The sequence below is a fragment of the Haliotis rubra genome, unplaced genomic scaffold (genome assembly GCF_003918875.1).
Source record: "Haliotis rubra isolate DU_JTF1 unplaced genomic scaffold, ASM391887v1 Scf11, whole genome shotgun sequence".
NCBI classification, from domain to species: domain Eukaryota; kingdom Metazoa; phylum Mollusca; class Gastropoda; order Lepetellida; family Haliotidae; genus Haliotis; species Haliotis rubra.
In genome coordinates this window covers 4,375,804-4,397,441 of record NW_025765003.1, presented here as the reverse complement: position 1 = coordinate 4,397,441, position 21,638 = coordinate 4,375,804, and the positions used below count along the sequence as shown (strand labels likewise).

At 42.4% G+C, this 21,638-nt stretch overlaps 1 protein-coding gene across 3 annotated transcripts in view; it reads left to right on the top strand.

Annotated features, from left to right (window-relative positions):
- The window catches only part of LOC124285150 (exocyst complex component 2-like), a 35,003-nt gene extending 14,501 nt beyond the window's left edge, over window positions 1-20,502 (top strand). For all 3 annotated transcript variants that reach the window (XM_046721332.1, XM_046721339.1, XM_046721322.1), the window contains exons 9-29: window positions 5-150; window positions 530-611; window positions 1,427-1,529; window positions 2,255-2,367; window positions 3,924-4,001; window positions 4,616-4,660; window positions 5,693-5,823; window positions 7,913-7,963; window positions 8,697-8,866; window positions 9,321-9,442; window positions 10,248-10,321; window positions 10,906-10,989; window positions 11,621-11,745; window positions 12,334-12,406; window positions 12,700-12,816; window positions 13,866-14,007; window positions 14,865-14,920; window positions 15,586-15,708; window positions 18,112-18,173; window positions 18,889-18,945; window positions 19,398-20,502. In XM_046721332.1, coding sequence (XP_046577288.1) covers window positions 5-150; window positions 530-611; window positions 1,427-1,529; window positions 2,255-2,367; window positions 3,924-4,001; window positions 4,616-4,660; window positions 5,693-5,823; window positions 7,913-7,963; window positions 8,697-8,866; window positions 9,321-9,442; window positions 10,248-10,321; window positions 10,906-10,989; window positions 11,621-11,745; window positions 12,334-12,406; window positions 12,700-12,816; window positions 13,866-14,007; window positions 14,865-14,920; window positions 15,586-15,708; window positions 18,112-18,173; window positions 18,889-18,945; window positions 19,398-19,500 — 2,057 coding nt within the window. In that variant the 3' untranslated portion in view covers window positions 19,501-20,502. The remainder of the gene's footprint in view (window positions 1-4; window positions 151-529; window positions 612-1,426; window positions 1,530-2,254; window positions 2,368-3,923; window positions 4,002-4,615; window positions 4,661-5,692; window positions 5,824-7,912; window positions 7,964-8,696; window positions 8,867-9,320; window positions 9,443-10,247; window positions 10,322-10,905; window positions 10,990-11,620; window positions 11,746-12,333; window positions 12,407-12,699; window positions 12,817-13,865; window positions 14,008-14,864; window positions 14,921-15,585; window positions 15,709-18,111; window positions 18,174-18,888; window positions 18,946-19,397) is intronic.
- Window positions 20,503-21,638: the final 1,136 nt, after the last annotated feature.

Sequence of the window (21,638 nt, the reverse complement as noted above, 5' to 3'; positions counted from 1 at the left end):
CCAGAGGCCAAGTCGTATGCCGACGGGCTGTTCCAGGAGGTGTTGGGGAGGAAGGACAAGGCTGACTCGACCAGGAACGCCCTCAGTGTCCTGCAGAAGTTCAAATTCCTCTTCTATCTGCCACTCAACATTGAGAGAAACATTCAAAGGGTAGGCACTCACGAAATAAAAAAGTTGTTATCCATAAAGTTTGTTCAATATTGTATGTTCCAACTTCTAAATGCTACTCAAAAACGTTACTCAGGATACTCCAACAAGCCTGTACAATGCATGGTCAGAAAGTATGATTTAGGGGACCGTTCATAATTAATGTCCAGGAGGGAGGGGTGATGATGATGTTTATGGAGTAGCATGTACAATATGACAACAACCCCCCTTTTGCATTTCATGTAGGAAATCAACGACATAAACACACACACACACACACACACACACACACTATGAAGACAGTGGTAAGATGATTGCATGGTATTGTTGCTATGGAGACATATGCAGGGATAATACTGACATTTATTGTTTTTACCATCAGGGCGACTACAATATTGTGATCAACGACTATGAGAAGGCTAAATCTCTGTTTGCAGACACTGAAGTTGGTGTGTTTAAGAAAGGTAATGTTCCTATTGTGTATCATCACATTAATGCTGGGATAGGTTTTGTAAATACTTCTGTTATTATGCAAACGTTGGTAGTTGTAAAGCTTGTCAGCATTTTGGTTGGAGTGGAAATTGGCCTCTGTTCACTCGATAAGCTTCGCAATACGGACGCAAATTAATCTCAACGCGGTCTCCATGGTCTCAGACATGGTCTCTTTGGTCGCAATTGCTCTCCATCAGTCACAAAGGGGTTTGCGAGTGTTTTGGGCAGTCAAAAGTTGTGCAACTGATGACAGTCGCAAGAGGTCTCAAATATGGTGACAATGGGATCGCACAGGTCACAAAACCAATGAAAGTGGTTTCATAATCAGGTCGCAGTAAAACTGGGGAATTTTCTGTTATCAGTCGCAATTCAGTTGCAAATGATTTTTGGTGTAACCGCAAATGGCAATCAAGGGAATGACTCACTGCGACCCTCTGTGAGTTCACAATCATAGCCCCAGTTGCGCAGACTGATGCTCATTCTGTTAATCACTGGATTGTCTGGTCCAGACCTGATTATTTACAGACTGCTCCCATATAGCTGGAACATTGCTGAGTGCGGCGTAAAAGTAAATTCACTCACTCACGATCGTAGCTGGGTCATGGCTCAGTGTAACCGTACCCTAAGCATCTATTGTGATGAAGGCTTTGATAAATGTTGGTTTTTAGGAGTTATTCTGTTATCTGCACTGTTCTGTCGGTTGATGTGACACAACTGTCTGTTGATGTGATGCCCTGTTCTGCCTGTCTACCTGATGTGAAACACCACGTTTGTCTGTGTTGTTTAGTGTACCAGCAGGTGGAGCAAAGGATCAGTGAGTTCCGGGGCATGCTGCACAACAAGCTGCTGGAACCCACCATCAGCTTGGAGGAGCAGAAGAAGCTGATCAGGTCAGTCCATACCCCTTTACCCTAACTAGAGTAGGTCATGCATGTCTCTCTAGGGGAGGGGTGTGTTGGGTGGGGGTCAGCCCATACCCCTTCACCCAACTAGAGTATGTCATGCATGTCTGTAGAGGAGGGGTGTGTTGGGTGGGGGTCAGTCCATACCCTTTTACCCAACTGGAGTATGTCATGCATGTCTCTCTAGGGGAAGGGTGTGTTGGGTGGGGGTCAGTCCATACCCTTTTACCCAACTGGAGTATGTCATGCATGTCTCTGTAGAGGAGGGGTGTGTTGGATGTGGGGGTCAGCCCATACCCCTTCACTCAACTAGAGTATGTCATGCATGTCTCTGTGGAGGAGGGGGGTGTTGGATGTGGGGGTCAGCCCATACCCCTTCACTCAACTGGAGTATGTCATGCATGTCTCTGTAGTGGAGAGGTGTGTTGAGGTGTATGGCTAGGAATCAAGATCCCCATACCTCATGTGTGCATTTCTGTAGGGATTCAGGTTGGCAGTACAGTACAGTATAGTGATTGGTCATACTTACATATTACAACACTATAGCAAAATCATCTAGTAATACATAACTCCAAAGAAGACAAGACACATCCATGCTTGAAAAGTCACTAACCAATAAATTCAAATGCAAGGAGTATCATGTGTGGGTGGTGGAGAGGAGACTGGTGTTTTTGTGCTGTTCAGTCACTAATATAGAATCTATACTATCACAGATACCTGATCAGCCTTGAGTATAATGGCGACCCAGCCTGGGAGTGTCTGGTGAAGCAGCAGAAGTGGCTGATTGGGCTGCTGCATGAGTGTAAGGAGGACCACCTGGAGGCAGGTAGGTACCACACTGTTGTAAGCCTGGCCTTGTGTCTGTGTAAGGAGGACCACCTGGAGGCAGGTAGGTACCACACTGGTGTAAGCCTGGCCTTGTGTCTGTGTAAGGAGGACCACCTGGAGGCAGGTAGGTACCACACTGGTGTAAGCCTGGCCTTGTGTCTGTGTAAGGAGGACCACCTGGAGGCAGGTAGGCAGGTACCACACTGGTGTAAGCCTGGCCTTGTGTCTGTGTATGTGAGGACCACCTGGAGGCAGGTAGGTACCACACTGGTGTAAGCCTGGCCTTGTGTCTGTGTAAGGAGGACCACCTGGAGGCAGGTAGGTACCACACACTGGTGTAAGCCTGGCCTTGTGTCTGTGTAAGGAGGACCACCTGGAGCCAGGTAGGTACAGGTGTAAGTAGGTGTCTGTGTAGGGAGGACCACCTGGACCACACTGGTGTAAGCCTGGCCTTGTGTCTGTGTAAGGAGGACCACCTGGAGGCAGGTAGGTACCACACTGGTGTAAGCCTGGCCTTGTGTCTGTGTGTGGGGAGGACCACCTGGAGGCAGGTAGGTACCACACTGGTGTAAGCCTGGCCTTGTGTCTGTGTATGGAGGACCACCTGGAGGCAGGTAGGTACCACACTGGTGTAAGCCTGGCCTTGTGTCTGTGTATGGAGGACCACCTGGAGGCAGGTAGGTACCACACTGGTGTAAGCCTGGCCTTGTGTCTGTGTAAGGAGGACCACCTGGAGGCAGGTAGGTACCACACTGGTGTAAGCCTGGCCTTGTGTCTGTGTAAGGAGGCAGGTAGGACCACCTGGTGTAGAGGCAGGTAGGTACCACACTGTTGTAAGCCTGGCCTTGTGTCTGTGTAAGGAGGACCACCTGGAGGCAGGTAGGTACCACACTGGTGTAAGCCTGGCCTTGTGTCTGTGTAAGGAGGACCACCTGGAGGCAGGTAGGTACCACACTGGTGTAAGCCTGGCCTTGTGTCTGTGTATGGAGGACCACCTGGAGGCAGGTAGGTACCACACTGGTGTAAGCCTGGCCTTGTGTCTGTGTAAGGAGGACCACCTGGAGGCAGGTAGGTACCACACTGGTGTAAGCCTGGCCTTGTGTCTGTGTAAGGAGGACCACCTAGAGGCAGGTAGGTACCACACTGGTGTAAGCCTGGCCTTGTGTCTGTGTAAGGAGGACCACCTAGAGGCAGGTAGGTACCACACTGTTGTAAGCCTGGTCTTGTGTCTGTACACTGGGGCCACACTGGTAAAAGCTTGTCCTTGTGTGCTGGTCCTTGTGTCTGCATACTGATGCCAGTATGCTTTCAGTATACTTGTGAAGATGAACCATGGAAAAAATCCCTAAAAGAATTATCAGATACAGTCATCCTTAAGGGACCTTGCTAGCCATTATCATTACTCATCGTGGTCTGGTTGTTCAGACATGCAGTATCCTGTGAACAAATACAGTATCTCTAGACAAGATAAACATAATTCTGCCAATAAACTCAAAACCTTTATGGTTGATTAAAACAAATGATAGAGCAAATAGAATTATTTTTATCCTTCAGACAAGGCTTCTGACTGGGACATGGATATGTCGTCTGGCAGACTACGCGTTCCCCTTGGTACTTCCAACTTCAAGTCCAGTAAGTTATGACATGCTAACTACCCAGCTATTGCTTCTTAGTCTATGGCTACTGTGTTTTCTCTCAGCTATCAGGAATTGTTAGCCCCTCTTTAACTCACCCCAAACAATCTGCCAAATTTGAATGGCATGTGGCAAGCAGAAATATTCCTATCTGAAACATTGTGATGAAACTGTCAACATTCCTTTGTGGAAGCCACGGTGGCTGAGAGGGTTAGGTGGCTGCCTTTGTGTGCTGGCGATTAGATGCCTGACTCTGGGGTGTGTGGGTTCGAATCCTGGATGGGACTCAACCCAACAAAAGTACTAGAATCTGTTCTTTACTAAGAAAGTGTAATCCCAAATATAACATATGTTACACTTTCTAAATGGCATTGTGTATTCATTCCTTTGAATGCTTTGAAAAAAGACATTGTTCCAGAAATGTGTTTGAACTATTCAGTTATCTACTAATGAAGGAATAAATCTTTTTGCATGTGTTCTTAAGTATTGATGCACAGTAATTTCACCAGGAATCAATGGGGTAAGATGGGGCAAGGGTATTAGGACATAGAATTTAGAGATATGATTGTCTTGTATGCTTGTGATGTGATGAACGGTGATGATGTGTTACAGGTGTGTCCAGAGAGTCCAGCTTCACTTCCTCATCCGATCAACCAGGTAAAGCTTGTGTCAAAAGTTATATTAGTTAATTGGGAGATTTGTTTTACAGTTTTGATCAAACAATATTGAAATCTTTTCTCTTTATACATAATCATAACATGGTCTTGTCATCTGTCTGTCTGTGTGTCTGTCTCAGAGTCAAGGTAGGGTAAGCCACGTAGAAGTTAGATGAGATGTATATTTGATAAACTGATGCATAGCTTGAATACATGACACCTTTGTATGGATAACATCTTCTTTTATTCTTTGTCATGAAATTTCAGAGATTTCTTGTTCCTTCATTGGGTGAATGTTTTTAAAGACTTTCAAAGTCTTGATGCATAGCTGTTACTTTGAGCACTGGACTGATGCATTATTTGTTTTTAGAGTACCAAAGTATCATCAGCGTTATCATTAGCCATTGAACAAACCACTGATGCTTCATTACTGTTAGTTTGTTTGTTAAGTCTGAATAATTTCACAATTGTTACAGTATTGTAGTGGGCGGTGGGGTAGTCTAGTGGTTAAAGCATTGGCTCGTCACGCCGAAGACCCGGGTTCGAATCCCCACATGAGTACAATGTGTGAAGCCCATTTCTGGTGTCCCCCGCCGTGATGTTGCTAGAATATTGCTAAAAGCGGCGTAAAACCAAACTCAGTCAGTTCAGTATTGTAGTTGTAGTTTTATAATCCATTGTATGTTGTCAACATACATTTGTTCAGCTGACAAACTCCTCTGTTCTGTACCTCCCTAATAGCAGAAAACATTTGGTGCCAGATCCTTCAAACACTCTGCTGCTGTAGAACTCTCTTCCCCTTCACCTCAGATGTGCTCTTTCCTTGACTGCCTTTAAATGTGGCCTTAAGATCATCTCTTCCTTCATTGCTGATGCTTTTTTCATCTTTTCTAGTTATATGTGCTTAGGGTATGCCTGTGTGGCACAGGGTTCAGTGCCATATAAGTGGCCTTATTAAGAAATAGTTCCTGTTGTGTACAGTGTCGCTGTTTGATCAGTGGTGACCTCCCATGATGACCTTGCCTTTTGTCAGGTGTCAAGTTCAGAACCCCCCAGAAGGTGTTGTACATTGAGGACCTCACAGACATCATGATGGACAACTTCCCCGACTTCTGGAAACTTGGACAGGCATATTTCACAGGAGATTTTATGCTGAAGCTGGAGGTAGGAATGTTACCAGCAGATTCAGTTATAAAAATCCATTCCTTTCATTTGTCACCATGTTTTATATACGGTCAGAGAACACATACTGTATGCTGACCCTATGTTAAATGCATCCAAATGTGTACAAACCTTCAAAATCAATGCTAATTTATATACTCCATCTATAACCTATCCCTGAGCAAAGGATATCATCATACATGAATCCCTGTATTTGTAATAAGAATGTGTTTGTGTCCTCATGTTGACCGCCTCCGTGGTGTAGTGGTTAGAGCGTCCGCCCGGAGAGTGGAAGGTTGCGGGTTCGATCCCCGACCACGTCATACCAAAAGACGTTAAAATATGGTACTTGTTGGTCCCTGCCTGGCTCTCGGCATTAATGGGTACAACAAGGACTGGTCGGCTCGGAGTCAGTATAATGTGTCTGAGTGGGGTATTCATACTTCAGACCCGTGCAGATCCGGGGTAGAATAGGTCTTCAGCAACCCATGTGCTTGCCATAACAAGGCGACTATCTTGTCGTAAGAGGCGACTAACGGGATCGGGTGGTCAGTTTCGCTGACTTGATTGACAAATGTCATCGGTTCCCAATTGCGCAGATCGATGTTCATGCTGTTGATCACTGGATTGTCTGGTCCAGACTCGATTATTTACAGACCGCCGCCATATAGCTGGAATATTGCTGAGTGCGGCGTAAAACTAAACTCACTCACTCACTCACTCATTCATACTTCACTGCGGTATGGTTTCTCAGTAGGCTAGCACTATAAAACCAGCTTTAGTCTGGGCTAGTACAAGCAGCCGCACATACACATACACGCGCATGCACGTCGTCATATGAGCGAAATATTCTCAAGCACGACGTTAAACCCAATTTCACCTCACCTGTCCTCATGTTTTTTGTATGATGCTTGGTCGCGTACAACAATACAGTCTCTATAAAGTCTGTGATACAGTGTACAAATGCTGTTTGTCTGTTTTGAGTATGTTGTGGCCATTTCTGTTTAGGCAAGTCACATATCACTACATACTGTGTTGTAGTCCATGTGTATTGCAATCTGACTTTAACTGATACTCCTTGGTAGCAGTGCAGGGGCGTGGGGTAGCCTAGTGGTTAAAGCGTTTGCTCGTCACGCCAAACACCCGGGTTTGATTCCCCACATGGATTCAATTTGTGAAGCATATTTCTGGTGTCCCCCTCTGTGATATAGTTGGAATATTGCTATAAGCGGCATAAAACTAAACTCACTCACTGGTAGCAGTGCAGAAGTGGTCTAGTCCTTACAGGAACCAAAATTTGCTGTGCAGAGTTGTTGCCCATAGGCTTGCCAGAACCCTATGACTTCAAATCTGAGATTCACCCTAAATTAAGTGTATCAGCACCATAGCCATGCTTTGTAAGGTTTTATTAAAGTGGTAAGCATCGGACATTTGCATCACTTCAAGCTTTTCTCCCACATTATGCTGATGTGTTGTGGTGTGGCTACAATACAGTTGAAAACTGTTTCATACCAAACTCATTCTCACTCAGCCGTGGTAGACGTTAAAAGTGGTAGAACATCACAGTTGTTCCATGTTCTTGGAATTTGGGTGTTTGCAGGAGGGGGATGGGAGATAGAAATATTGCCCAGAATTTCAACCCTGTCTTGAAATTGATAAATGTTGGCATGACTTTGCAATGTTACTTTTATAAGTTGAATTTATCATGACAAAATGGCAACTCAGGCTAGGCTAGGTCCCAGGGCCTGGATTTTCGACGCTCTCTTAACGCTAAGGTAGTCGTAAGTTAATGTTAATGTATGGCACTTACGACTATCTTAGCGCAAAGGGAGCTTCGAAAATCTAGGTCCCAGGTCACGGCTGCTTGTCCTACTTATCGTTGGAAACAAGTAAATCAGATCAGACATTCAGGATCAGTGTCCTGTTTAACCACGTGTCAATGCGCCCCAGCAGTGTTGGACTTAACTCGTCAAATGCAACCACTTGTTTGTCGATCATGTACAGGCCGCCTTCATATAGCTACAATACTGTCGACTGCAGCATCAAACAACCAACAAAATAAGTCTTATAATGAAGTACGAATTCATTTCAGAGTTCGGAGAAAGGGTTCAAGATAGATACAAGTAAACATTCAAAATTGAAGGTAAGTTTCCACTAGGTCTAAGCACAGGTCCAGTTTCATAGCCAAGCAGATTGAAAGGTTCTAAGATCTGAGGTCATTAAAACTTTTGATGTACTATGCTTTTAAGGTGATAACTTTGACAATATTAATGACTTTAGACATATATGTTCATAATTCATCAGTTAGGCTAATGGAAAGGGTTTGCATTTACATTGTAAAGGTGCAAAAAATGGCTTCATACCTGTAATCCATTTCTTTAGTTTAACAGGGCCGGTGGGGTAGCCTAATGGTTAAAGCGTTGGCTCGTCACGCCGAAGACCCGGGTTCGAATCCCCACATGGGCACAATGTGTGAAGCCCATTTCTGGTGTCCCCCGCCGTGATGTTGCTGGAATATTGCTAAAAGCGGCGTAAAACCAAACTCAGTCAGTCAGTCAGTCTTTAGTTTAACACATCAATTTTCTGTTGTGAAGTAAAAAACCAAGTGCTATGGATAGTCAACTTCTTTTTTGCAATGAGTGAGACGTTTGGGCGTAGGTACTAACACCGTTATCAAGCCAGTGATGCTTGATAACGGTGCTAGTACCTACACCGAAACGTCGCATTCATTGCAATAAAGAAGTTGACTATCCATAGAACTTGGTTTTCCTTCCTCTTTACAACTTCTAAAATGCCTCTCAAAGAAGTTTTGTCAAGTAGGACACAGGTATCCTCTATTGGAAGGAGTTTCAGGTAACGACTTATTTGTTTTGCAGCAAATGATTGCAGAAATTATAGGGCTGTTTGCCAACCTCGTCCGAGCTGCATTCCTACCTGGATCCCTAGAGAGTTTTGGCAAGACAGAGCGGGAGACATTTGGGGTGTGGTCTGTCACACCCCTCAACGTCCCAGGGGCGTGGCTGCCTCACAGTGTCAGGCAAATCAGGTAGCTATGAGATTTCTGTACATATTAGTTGATGCCTAGGAAGGTATATTTGGAATACATGCATTATCAATGCAACAGTATCAGTTTAAACATATACAACAGTATTGACATTCTAGTGCTAATATGTTTTTACAATTGTATATTCCTTCTAAGGTGTTTCATGCTTGAATGTGCCGACAGTATTTGAGTATTGGTTTAACACTGTATATCACTGTATCACACTGTGTCTGAAGGTCTCACTCTATATATGTTTCCCTCTGTATATGACTCTTTCCCTCTGTGTCTGACTGTTTCCCTCTGTGTCTGACTGTTTCACACTGTTTCCAATTGGTTCTCACCATGTCTTACATTTTCACTCTGTATCGAACTGTTTTACACTGTGTCCAACCATTTCATAGTGTCTGACTCTTTCACTCTGTATCCAACTGTTTCACTCAGTGTCTGACTGTTTCAGGTCTTGTGCATCATCTCTCTCCAACCTGGACACTCTTGGGAACTCAATGAACTCACTACAAGAACTGGCCTTTGACCTCCGAACCAACTGCATGTTCACCCTACTCAAACAGGCTATATCAGGTGCGTGTGTGAGCGTGTCTGAATCTGTGTCTAGTGTTTACTGTGTAATGTGTCAGGATTAGCGTGAATGCAGGGACTTGTTTACAACCTACATTTCTACAAAGCCTAATCAATGAGAACTGGGTACAGTGACTGGGAACTGACTGTTAAGCCCATCCTTGAAGTCCCTAACATATACTTGTGTCTATTGCTGTTGCCATATTCTTCATCAACCTACTTTTTCAGTGGCACTACTCATTATTGCAAGACCTGTGAAGCCCATTTCTGGTATTCTCCTCTGTAATGTTACAAGAATTCATAAAACCATACTCACTCATCACCATGGTGATTCAAATTAGAAGTGGTCCCTATTATTCTTTGTTCATTCTAAGAGGCCACCAAATGTATCAAACTGGTTGACTTGCTTAATTGTGTGACCCAGTAATCATGGTAATGGGAATCATTCACAGTATGAATCACTGGGGCGGTGGGGTAGCCTAGTGGTTAAAGCGTTGGCTCGTCACGCCGAATACCCGGGTTCGATTCCCCACATGGGCATAATGTGTGAAGCCCATTTCTGGTGTCCCCCGCCATGATATTGCTGGAATATTGCTTAAAGCGGCATAAAACTAAACTCAGTCAGTCAGTCAGTATGAATCACTGGATTTTTTGGTCCAGCCTTGATCAACTACTGGCCAGCATCATAGAGTTGGAATATTGTTGAGTGCAAAATTAAACAAACAAATAAAGACACCATGTTTCATGATCATTACATGTGGAAACTTTTTGAATGCCTGTCAAAGACCTCTATACGCACATGTTACAGATGTGAAGTTGCTGCACACGAAGGAAGTGTGGGCAGTGGACACTGACGATGAGTACGGTGGCACAACCCAGTTGGTAAGAAGAAGACATCTTGTCAGGATTGTGTGTTAATTTATAACATAACTAACTGTATGGCTCACGGGACAATATAGTTGCTTTGTGTTAGTCATAAAAGTGTGTATCTATTTGTATGAAAGATCCGTGCAGTCTTTTTCTATGACTTATGTGGACAGGTGGCCTAGTGGTGAAAGTGTTCATTCTTCACCATGGTGGTCTGGGTTTGATTCCACACATGGGTACAGGATAGGTACATTATTGTTTTGCCCCACCATGATATTGCTGGAATATTCCTCAAAAAGCAGTGTTGAAACAATACTCAGTCAGTTAGTGATATGCCTGTTGTAAGCCAGTGTTAAGGTAGGACAGTTGAGGTGCATGGTAGATTTACAGATGTGTTAGTGACACAATGTACATGCAGATAAAACCTATACTTCGACTGTTGTTCATGAACTATATAAGTAGGTACTTCCACTCATATTTTCTATCTTCAGTACTGTATCTATTTCAGTTTGCATGAAATATTGTTGAAAAGTTGAAACGAACAGGTCTGTTTGTCAAAGGGAAACAAGGTAGTGTGAGCTGTGAAATGTTTGTTTCAGCCTGCCTTGTTTGAGAACATCGTGAATGAGGCAGTGCAACATCTACATGAGGTGGTCGTTCTCAACAAGCCGGGAGAGCCAGAGGTAGGCAGATTCTACTCAAACAGGGACTGTGTACACTGAGGTTGCAGTATTCAGCGCTTTGAGCATGCATTGTGCATGGAAATATGCGCTTTATAAATGAACTATTATTATTATTAATATATACACAAATATGTTTAACTAGTTGTGTGGCAAGCATGGACTATGTACACTGTATTTTGTCTGTTTATGTTTTTAACCACGTTGGGCAAGGGGATTCAAAACAGAAACTGAGAAAGAAATTAGAAGTGTTTTTTATTTATTTTTTTTTTTTGAGACTGCTCAATGTTATTCATGAGCAAAGATTGGTGATCCTTAAATATGTAAGTGTGCGAAAATACTTCCTGCTTCTGATAACTGGATGGGGTGTTGGAGATAATCTTGCAGTCCCTTTCTGTTGGAGTCCATGTTGTGATAGGTGTTGGTTACAGTTACTCTTTACACGGGGCAGTGGAGTAGCCTAGTTGTTACTGCATTTGCTCGTCACGTCAAAGGCCCGTGTTCGATTTCCCACATGGGTACAATGTGTGAAGCCCATTTCTGGTGTCCCCACCTTGATATTGCAGGAATATTGCTACAACCCAAATCACTCACTACTGTCTTTCACTCCCTGGACTGATGCCATGTGTTGTAGATATTCAGTCAGCGGCCAATCCAGAAGGAAGCCACCTCCCTTTGTACTCAACTGCTGCAGGCCTTCTCCCAGTGTATGGAGCAACTCGCCTTCAGTCCCCCACTGCACAAGATGGAGACACACAGGTGGGTATTAGTGGGGAGTGTAGATGTGAGTTGGTGTCTCAACATCAGGGACACTGATGTGAGTCATAGTGATGGTTCAGAGTGTAGATGTGAGTCAGTGTCTCAACATCATGGATACACATGTGAGTCATAGTGATGGTTCAGAGTGTAGATGTGAGTCAGTGTCTCAAGATCATGGACAGAAGTGAGTCATAGTGATGGTTCAGAGTGTAAATGTGAGTCAGTGTCTCAATATCATGGACATGACAAAGTGAGTCATAGTGATGGTTCAGAGTGTAGATGTGAGTCAGTGTCTCAATATCATGGACAGATATGAGTCATAGTGATGGTTCAGAGTGTAGATGTGAGTCAGGGTCTCAATATCATGGACAGACATGTGAGTCATAGTGATGGTTCAGAGTGTAGATGTGAGTCAGTGTCTCAATATCATGGACAGATATGTGAGTCATAGTGATGGTTCAGAGTGTAGATGTGAGTCAGTGTCTCAAGATCATGGACAGAAGTGAGTCATAGTGATGGTTCAGAGTGTACACACTAAATAAACAGACACACCATTGCTGCTTTTGACAATGTGGTCTTATCCAACAGTATGACAAAGATGAAGAATCCCACTGGCCTGGACTTGATGCTGGAACAATTTGAAGATCCAATCCCTTCACTAGTGAGTGGATTCTTTGAGATATGGTCACTTTGATGTAATGCTTTCTAGTGTTTGCTTTTGGATGATAGTAGCATTCTTTAATTGAAAGTTACTTATTTGACTTAAGGGGTGTTGTGGTAGCCTAGTGGGTAACGTGTTTGCCCATCACACCAAAGACCTGGGTTCAATTCTCAGTGTGGGCACATTGTGTAAAGATATTGCTGGAATATTGCTGTGCCAAAAGCATTGAGATCATGTTTAAGTGTAACATAGGGTGTTATTTGCAGTGTAAGTATTATTGAATCCTGTTGCAGGACAAGCGTCTGGTGATCATGTTGAGTAACTGCATCCACACATGTGAGAGGGTCATTCCTAGGATCACAGAGAATCTCAACAAACACGGCTATGTGGAAATGGAGAAGGCCTCGAAGGTAGAATCTTGAGCATCATCAGCATAGAATGTACCCAGATGTGAAGGCATGCTCCTGTGGCTGTCACCACTGTGCAATAAATATTATTGGGTATATGTGCAATATATACTATAGGGTATATGTGCAATATATGCTTTAGGGTATATGTGCAATATATGCTATAGGGTATATGTGCAATATATGCTATAGGGTATATGTGCAATATATACTATAGGGTATATGTGCAATATATGCTATTGGGTATATGTGCAATATATACTATAGGGTATATGTGCAATATATACTTGAGGTAATATGTGCAATATATACTATAGGTAATATGTGCAATATATACTATAGGGCATATGAGCAATGTATGCTGTAGGGCATATGTACAATATATACTATAGGGTATATGTGCAATATATACCGGTATTATAGGGTTTATGTACAATATATACCATAAGGTTTATGTACAATATATAATATAGGGTTGATGTGCAATAAATGCCATTGGTAATATGTGAAATATATACTACAGGACAATATGTGCAATATATAAGTGCAAGGTGTACTGCTCCACTTTTGATAGAGATAATTAGACAAGCAGATATAGATATCCCTACCAAAAGTGTCTGTTACAAAGCATACACAGGCTGGCATTCATGATCATTTCAGTGCAGCTGTCATCCCTGCAAAGATCATTGTTGTCACATTGCTGCTTTGTCATTGCCTGTGTGTATTGTAGCCGTGAAGATCCGGGTTAGAATATTGATGTTCAGTAACCCATGCTTGTCGTACGAGACGACTAACGGGATCGGTGGTCAGGCTCACTGACTTGGTTGACACATGCCTTCGGTTCCCAATTGCGTAGATTGATGCTCATGCTGTTGATCACTGGATTGTCTGGTCCAGACTCGATTATTTACAGACCCCCGGCATATAGCTGGAATATTGCTGAGTACGGCGTAAAACTAAACTCACTCACTGTGTGTATAGTGGACCATGTGGGTCCCAGTCACAGACCCAAGTATGCTTGTGGTAATGTTATATCTTGCAATATTATGCAGGCTGCACAGGAGACGTATCGTGACCTGGATAGAAAGCTGTTTGAGGCATACATTGAGCAGAAGTCCGACCCTATAGTGGGAGCTATGGAACCAAACATGTACCGTGGGGGCTTCGAATGGAAGCACTGGAAAAGACCAACAAGTTTGTCATTCATATATTTAGGATGTATTATACTTAAGTTTCAAAATAATGGTTTGCTTATCGTTACTTTGGGTAGGCTTTTTGGTGGACTTATAAAATCCAGTACTCCAATGTGTTGAGATAAGCTGCAAGTCACTGTATTAATATGAACTAGTGAGGCTTGCATGTTTTGCATTAATTTCATGATGTTGGAGATAAGTACTTTAGTGGTGCAGTGCTCATGTGGAATGAGTGCTCTCCCTTGGCACGGCTACAGGAAGCACAAGTATGTGAATGCTTGTAGTAATCACAGAAAAATCAACAAACTCCTATGGAGGCTTAATATATTTTCAGTGCTGATATTTCCAGCTGACATTTGTATCAAAGGCTCTAAGGGACTTTTCATAATTTATGGCTGAGGGTGGGGTTGGGGGGTGATGAGGGTTTTAAGGGGATCACCCATTTTGTTCTGGGGAGGTAGGGAGGCTCATCAATTTTGTACACATGTACTAGGGGGGTTGTCATTGATTTTGTACATGACATGCAGGGGCCGGTTGGGGAGGAGGGCTGGGGTGTCACTTACTTTGTACAAAAATTTTAGGGGGGATCATTCACATTGTACATGCTTCTCCATAAACATCACCACCCCGCTAGCCATAAAGTATGAATGGTTCCTATATACACAGTTATTAATCACAGTTTTTATATCAAGGTGTCCTTTGAAAAGATGATATATATACCATTTACCCAGTTCAGACAAGTGAAGTGCTGTAGAACATATTGTTTTATGCCAGGGTCAGTATGTGGCAACAATGTAGAGAGTTTGTCAAGTTGATGAGATTCTGACACATGTTCAGGTGTATGTGATTGTGTTGCAGGTGTGAGGCATTACCTGAAGGAAATTCTAATGAGTATGATTGAAGTACATGCAGAGGTGAGTAATCCCTGATCTACCTTATGCTACCAGGGGCTCCTTTCACGAAGCAACCTTTACTAAGGTTAACCTTAACTCCCATTCTTTAACATTGCACTAAGGTTACCTTAGTGACTTACGATCACCTTAGTGCTTTGTGAAAGGAGGACCAGAAACGTAACTCAAGTTGTTGTAACATGTTATGATAAAGCTGTAAAAATGTCTGTCGGAATTTGTCTGTAATGATCAAGATGACTAAACTGAGAGACCGCCTCCGTGGTGTAGTAGTTAGAGCGTCCGCCCGTAGAGCGGAAGGTTGCGGGTTCGATCCCTGACCGCGTCATACCAAAGGACGTTAAAATATGGTACTTGTTGGTCCCTGCCTGGCGCTCGAAATTAATGGGTACAACAAGGACTGGTCGGCTCGGAGTCAGTATAATGTGTCTGAGTGGAGTATTCATGCTTCACTGCGGCATGGTATCTCAGTGGTCTGGCACTATAAAACCAGCCACACATACACATACAGACGCATGCATATGAGCGAAATATTCTCAAGCACGACGTTAAACCCAATTTCACCTCACCTCACTAAGCTGAGCATCTCTGATCAATTTTTTGGAACAGATGCTACATAGATATGAAGTTTATTTATTATTTATTACTGATCACTGATGTGACGTTTGCAGGTGTTCAGTATATCTCCGATATTCGTGTTGCGAGTGATGACGAAGATTGCCGAGTCTGTGTGTGAGGAGATGTCCAGGCTCATCCACTGTAGCCCAGGCTTCAACAACAACGGGGCTATACAGGTAACACTTGCTGTGCTTTGTAGAGAAGGAAGGAACGATTGATGGGTGGATTAATGTAGCTGTTTTTTAATGTCAGCAATTTTCTGTGTCAGAGAGTCCTGTAATGTGGACCAGGAATCAGCAACATTAGGCCTTTCATATTACATTATTATCCCCCGCCGCGCGTTTAGTGCGAAGCGGGGGATATAGTATTAGGCTCCGTCCATCCGTCCCTACGTACGAATTGGAATATCTTAAGAACTGTTCTCTAGATTCTTTTCATATTTGGTACCTAGGTTCATCACAGTTTAAGAAAGGTCCAAGTCAGGTTTGGTGACCTTGACCTTCATTTCAAGGTCACATGGGAATTTTCACGTTTTACCTGCATGTTAAGCTATCTCAAGAACCGTTCACTGGATTTTCTTCATATTCAATACAAAGCTTTATCTAGGGAAGGCACAGGGCCCAGTCGATTTTGGTGACCTTCACGTAATTTTCAAGGTCATGGCGACACTTTGAAGATTTCAGCATGTAAAATTGCATGTTAAACTATCTCAAGAACCGTTCACTGGATTTTCTTCATATTCAATACAAAGCTTTATCTAGTGAAGGTGCAGCGCCCAGTTAATTTTGGTGACCTTCACTTAATTTTCAAGGTCACAGAGACACTTTGAAGATTTCAGCATATTAACCTGCAGGTTATGCTTGTCAGCGAGATACCTAAAGAACCATTCACTGGAGTTTCTTCATATTTGACACCAAGCTTCATCCAGGGTCACAGCGACACTTTGAAGATTTCAGCATGTTAACCTGAATTGTCAGCAAGATATTTCAAGAATGGTTCACTGGATTTTCTTCAGACTTTCAAGACTTCACTTAAATGTTTTTCAATAAGCAATTTCTTTAGTACTATTTTTGCATATTTCATACACTATGACATTCATGTCAAGGTCAAAGTCAGTCTTGAAAATATGTGTGTGTTTGAACACCTAAAAAACAAGCTATCAAGAGAGGTTGACTGGTCATGTTTTTGTTGACATTTAACTTAAACTTTCATTACTTTATAAGTTTGATTTGATAATTTGCGGCGGGGGATTATGTCACCTTAGTGACAATGCTTGTTTTTTTTTGGTTTACAATTTGTTTGATTTTTTTGAGTGGGATTCTAGAGGTTGGTGGTACAGGGATGACAAGACTTTATGGATGATCAACTTCTTTATTTTGACAATGGTGATGTTTCGGTATAAATTCTTATACCATTTGGCAATTCAGGGTAAAAGGCGACTAACGGGATTGGGTGGTCAGGCTCGCTGGCTTGGTTGACACATGTCATCGGTTCCCAATTGCTCAGATCGATCTTCATGCTGTTGATCACTGGATTGTCTGATCTAGACTCAGTTACTTACAGACCACCGCCATATAGCTGGAATATTACTGAGTGCGGTGTAAAACTAAACTCACTCACTTTAATTCAGGTTGTTTTGGTTTGTTGATATCAGAAACCAACCAAACAATAATATAAGGTCTTAGCACATCAGGCCTCTCATGACAATGAATATTTGCCTAATGGTTTCTGTCTGGATTAGGGGCGGTGGGGTAGCCTAGTGGTAAAAGCGTTCGCTCGTCACACCGAAGACCCGGGTTCAATTCCCCACATGGGTACAATGTGTGAAGCTCATTTCTAGTGTCCCCTGCCGTCATATTACTGGAATATTGCTAAAAGCGGCGTAAAACTAGACTCACTCACACACTGTCTGGATTAGGGTTTAGTGTAGCTCCAACAGTGGAGTAACTGAATGAATCAGCTGATCAGTGTACCCCAGATGGTGTGGGAAGTAGCTCACATCAAACACTGGTTTGCCTGCTCCAGCTTTCATTCTCTATAGGCCAGCTGTCATATTGCTGTGTGTTCAGCAACAAACAAATTACATGTATGCTATATAGTAGGAATTTGGTTAAATGATTAATATGAGACCTCTGATATGGATTCAAGATTTCAGCTTGAGAAAGATCAAGCCATGTTTACTTTACTGATGATTTTGTTCAGATGTTCATGCTTTGCTCTTCCCATCTTTTGTGTATTGCAGCCATGTCTGCCCATTATCAGTGACATATCTGTAAACCATATTTCCTCTAATAAAAAGCTCACTAACAATTCTAACAAGAGCAGCTTCACTAACAAAAGTGCGGTCTGGAATTACAAAAATAAGCCTGGGCGGTAAAAATACGGCCTCTAAAGAGTTTCTGCAATGCATCAAGTCTTGTGTATGTGAAAACTTAACTAACATGTATAGCGCGGTTATCTCCCTTAGTCTCGCGATGTCCATACAGGTAATAAACTTGTCTCGTAGCCAGTTTCTGCAAGCTGCATAAACTTACATTTGAACCCGAGCCTTAAATCAAGTTTTTGTCAACTTGTTTCAGGCAAGACTGGAGTTATATGCCCTTCAAGACACAGTGGCTGTATACAAGAATGAGAAGATCAGGTAGGAGATGTCATGAGGCCATGCCATGTTACTTGGTGGTTAGCTTCAACTGAAATCATTTCTGTTTTGCAAACAGTGCGATGTACCAGTGTTCAAAGCCTTAACTGACATTGGCCTCCCCCAGTATTGTTTCAACCAGTGTAAAACAGTACTCTCTCTGCAGAAGCAACTGTTTGTTTCTTCACCCATATCAGGTTTTCTGTGAAAAAGATTAGACCATATGCAGTATTTTTCATACATCTCTTAATTCCATGGGTATTGTCACTTGGATTCATACCTATTAGAAAGTTATGTCAGTTTAACAAATAACAGAGTTTCTGCAGGAATTCTCAAATGTTCCGACAGACATTGGAACTGTAGGAAGTGAAAGTGACACCAGACTCTGGAGTTTGTATTAGAGAAAACCATCACCTTATCAACTGAAGCATTGCATACTTGCCTCGGTTTCATGAACTTTAGGGCTGCTAGATTTATTTTGTTTGGCATTATGCATAATTTATGTTAGTCTACTTATTGCCCTTCTTTTCATTCCGGGGCGGTGGGGTAGCCTAATGGTTAAAGCGTTGGCTCGTCACGCCGAAGACCTGGGTTCGAATCCCCACATGGGTACAATGTGTGAAGTCCATTTCTGGTGTCCCCCCACCGTGATGTTGCTGGAATATTGCTAAAAGCGGCTTAAAACCAAACTCAGTCAGTCTTTTTTTCATTCCAACAGCAACAGTTTCAAGGAAGCCCTTGCCTGTGTTCCCCAGCTGTCTGGACAAGATAAGAAGTGAGTAGCATGTGACAATGTAATGTGGAGCAGATTGTATATGTTGTTTAATGACACACTAAGCAGTATTCAACCTCTAAGTGTGTAAGTAATTGAGTCTGGACCACACAATCAAGTGATTTACATCATGAGTATCAATCTAGGCAAATGAGATATAGTGACTCATATCATGAGAGTCAGGAAGCGTGACCATCTGATCCCTTTGGTTGACTTTTATGACAAGCATGGTTGCTGAAGACCAGTTCTAATCTTCATGGGAGTGTTACTGATCAGTTAAACTTGCTCTCAACCTTGCAATTGATTCAGTTCACACAACCACCACTCTGTCTTCTGACTTAGACAACATGTTAAAATGTCAGACTCTATATACTGAATCCTCTTCACACTGAACTTAAAAATTCAACATTTGAATTTGTCACATGATCATCCTATCTGATGTTTTTCTGTTTCAGATTCATGGAAGAACTGCTGAACAAATTCAAATCGCACATGAAGTTCCATTTGATGTGTTTTCAAAATGAAAGTACAGTGGGGTCCTCAATGATCTACGATTGATACGAGCTGACATACAAAACGTTCATGAGATGGAGAACAGTTTTATGTGCCATTCACTTGATAGAACTATGACATACTGTTTGTAACAAATAAGGAACAAAATAGAACAGGAAGTCCTTGCTTTGTACACATTGTGTATGTATCCTGAATGTTATTGTTCCAATCTGGTGAGACAGTAAGTACAGTCCTTGTATAATTGCTTTACTGACAGCCTGGAATCAATTGCTTTGTTCCTTGTTATGTTTCGTTCCATGAGGCCATACTGTTTCTTTTTTATGGTTTGCAGATTCTTGTATTTTCAACACAAAAAGTGCCCTGTTTTAGTTCAGGCCCAAGTGCCATTCTTCTAGGCCAGTCTCTGTATAATCTTCATAGTGCCCCAACTTAGTCCAAACATTTAGACGACAGTCCATAATTTCTTAAGAATATTGTGGATGATTTACAAAAACCAGCAGATGACAATTTTGGAAAAAAAAGAAACATATTGTTTTATTCAAGCTTGTTCATTATTCCATGAACTTTTGGATCATTTGGTATTGTCAGAGAAAGAGAAAATGCCTATTTTCATAATAAATACAAGGTCTTCAGTAGAGTAACATTTATAGGCGACTTAAAGGTTTTGTTCCCATGTACAGTGCATTTGAGCAAATGCAGATGGCAAATATAAATATATCCTAATTTTGTAGCTATTGTAGGTTGAACATGAAAAAAAAAGATCTGTGAAAGTGTGGCCTCATTATAATGTTAATGTATGTGCTACTTCATCTGCTGCATCAAAGGAAGCCATGCTTTTGTCAGTGGTCTGCAAGTGTGTCATTCACATTCCGATGTTACGTACACCGATTCCCACCTGTTGTAATGGTGGTCACAACTGACTTTCCTCGTCTCATACTTCAGACTGACTTTGTTTGAAAGAATTTGATCAAAAATGTAAATATACTGTGTCAGTGTGGACATGTGCAATATCAACACTATAAATAAACATTCATATATTCATTGCCATTCATACTTCTTTGTCATTGTTCACTTCAGGGCTTCCACTGTTTGTTTACTTGACATGTTTGTGTTGTTGTTTAATGCCACACTTACCGCTAATCCAAAGGTTGCTTGTACAGAACTGGGTCTGGACCAGACATGATGAGAGTATTTGACTGTTTGTCTGAGATATACCCTCGAATGTATAAATGTGTGTCTAGTTGGTACTGATGGGTGAATAATGACACATCATCGCAAAACAGTTGGTTGCTTAACCTCCCAGTCAGCAACATTCCATCTATGATGCTGGGGCCCGTTTCACAAAGCAATCGTAGCGTTACGACTGTCGTAAGTCTATGTTATAGTATGGGAGTTGCGATCACCTAAGTAGCGCAAGGATCACTTTGTGAAACGGGGCCCTGGTCTGTAAATAATCACATCTGGACCAGACTTGTCAGTGATTGATATTATGAGCGAAGTTTTACACCGCACTCAGCAATATTCAAGCTATATGGCGGCGGTCTGTAAATAAGAGAGTCTGAACCAGACAATCAAGTGATCAACAGCATCAGCATCGATCTGCGCAATTGGGAACCGATGACGTGTCAACCAAGTCAGCGAGCCTGACCACCCGATCCCGTTACGATAAGCATAGTCGCCTTTTGTGGCAAGCATGGGTTGCTGAAGACCTATTCTACCCCGGATCTTCACGGGTCAATTGATATTATGAGCATGAATCCTGCCGGCATTCACCCAAGAGACTCGGCATGACCACAGTTCTCATTGGGTTACTTTTGCAATAACCATAGGCTTCTAGGAGCTGGTCTGTAATAATGCTGCAGATATTAATCTGTTCACATTCCAGGTCATCAATGTGAATAGGACAATGGAAATTCAACCTGGAAAGGTCATCCACATGGCAAGGTTTGTTTATTCGATGTTCCTGTATGTAAAAAGTCTGGACCAGACAATCTAGTGATCAACATCATGAGCATCCATGAGACAATGGAAACTCAATGTGGATGGGCCATTAATGTCAATGGAAACTCAGTTGGAACAGCAATATTCCAGCTAAATGGTGGCAATCAAGTCTGGACCAGACAATCCAGTGATCAACATCATGAGGATCCATGTGTCATGTGATAATGGAAACTCAATTGGAA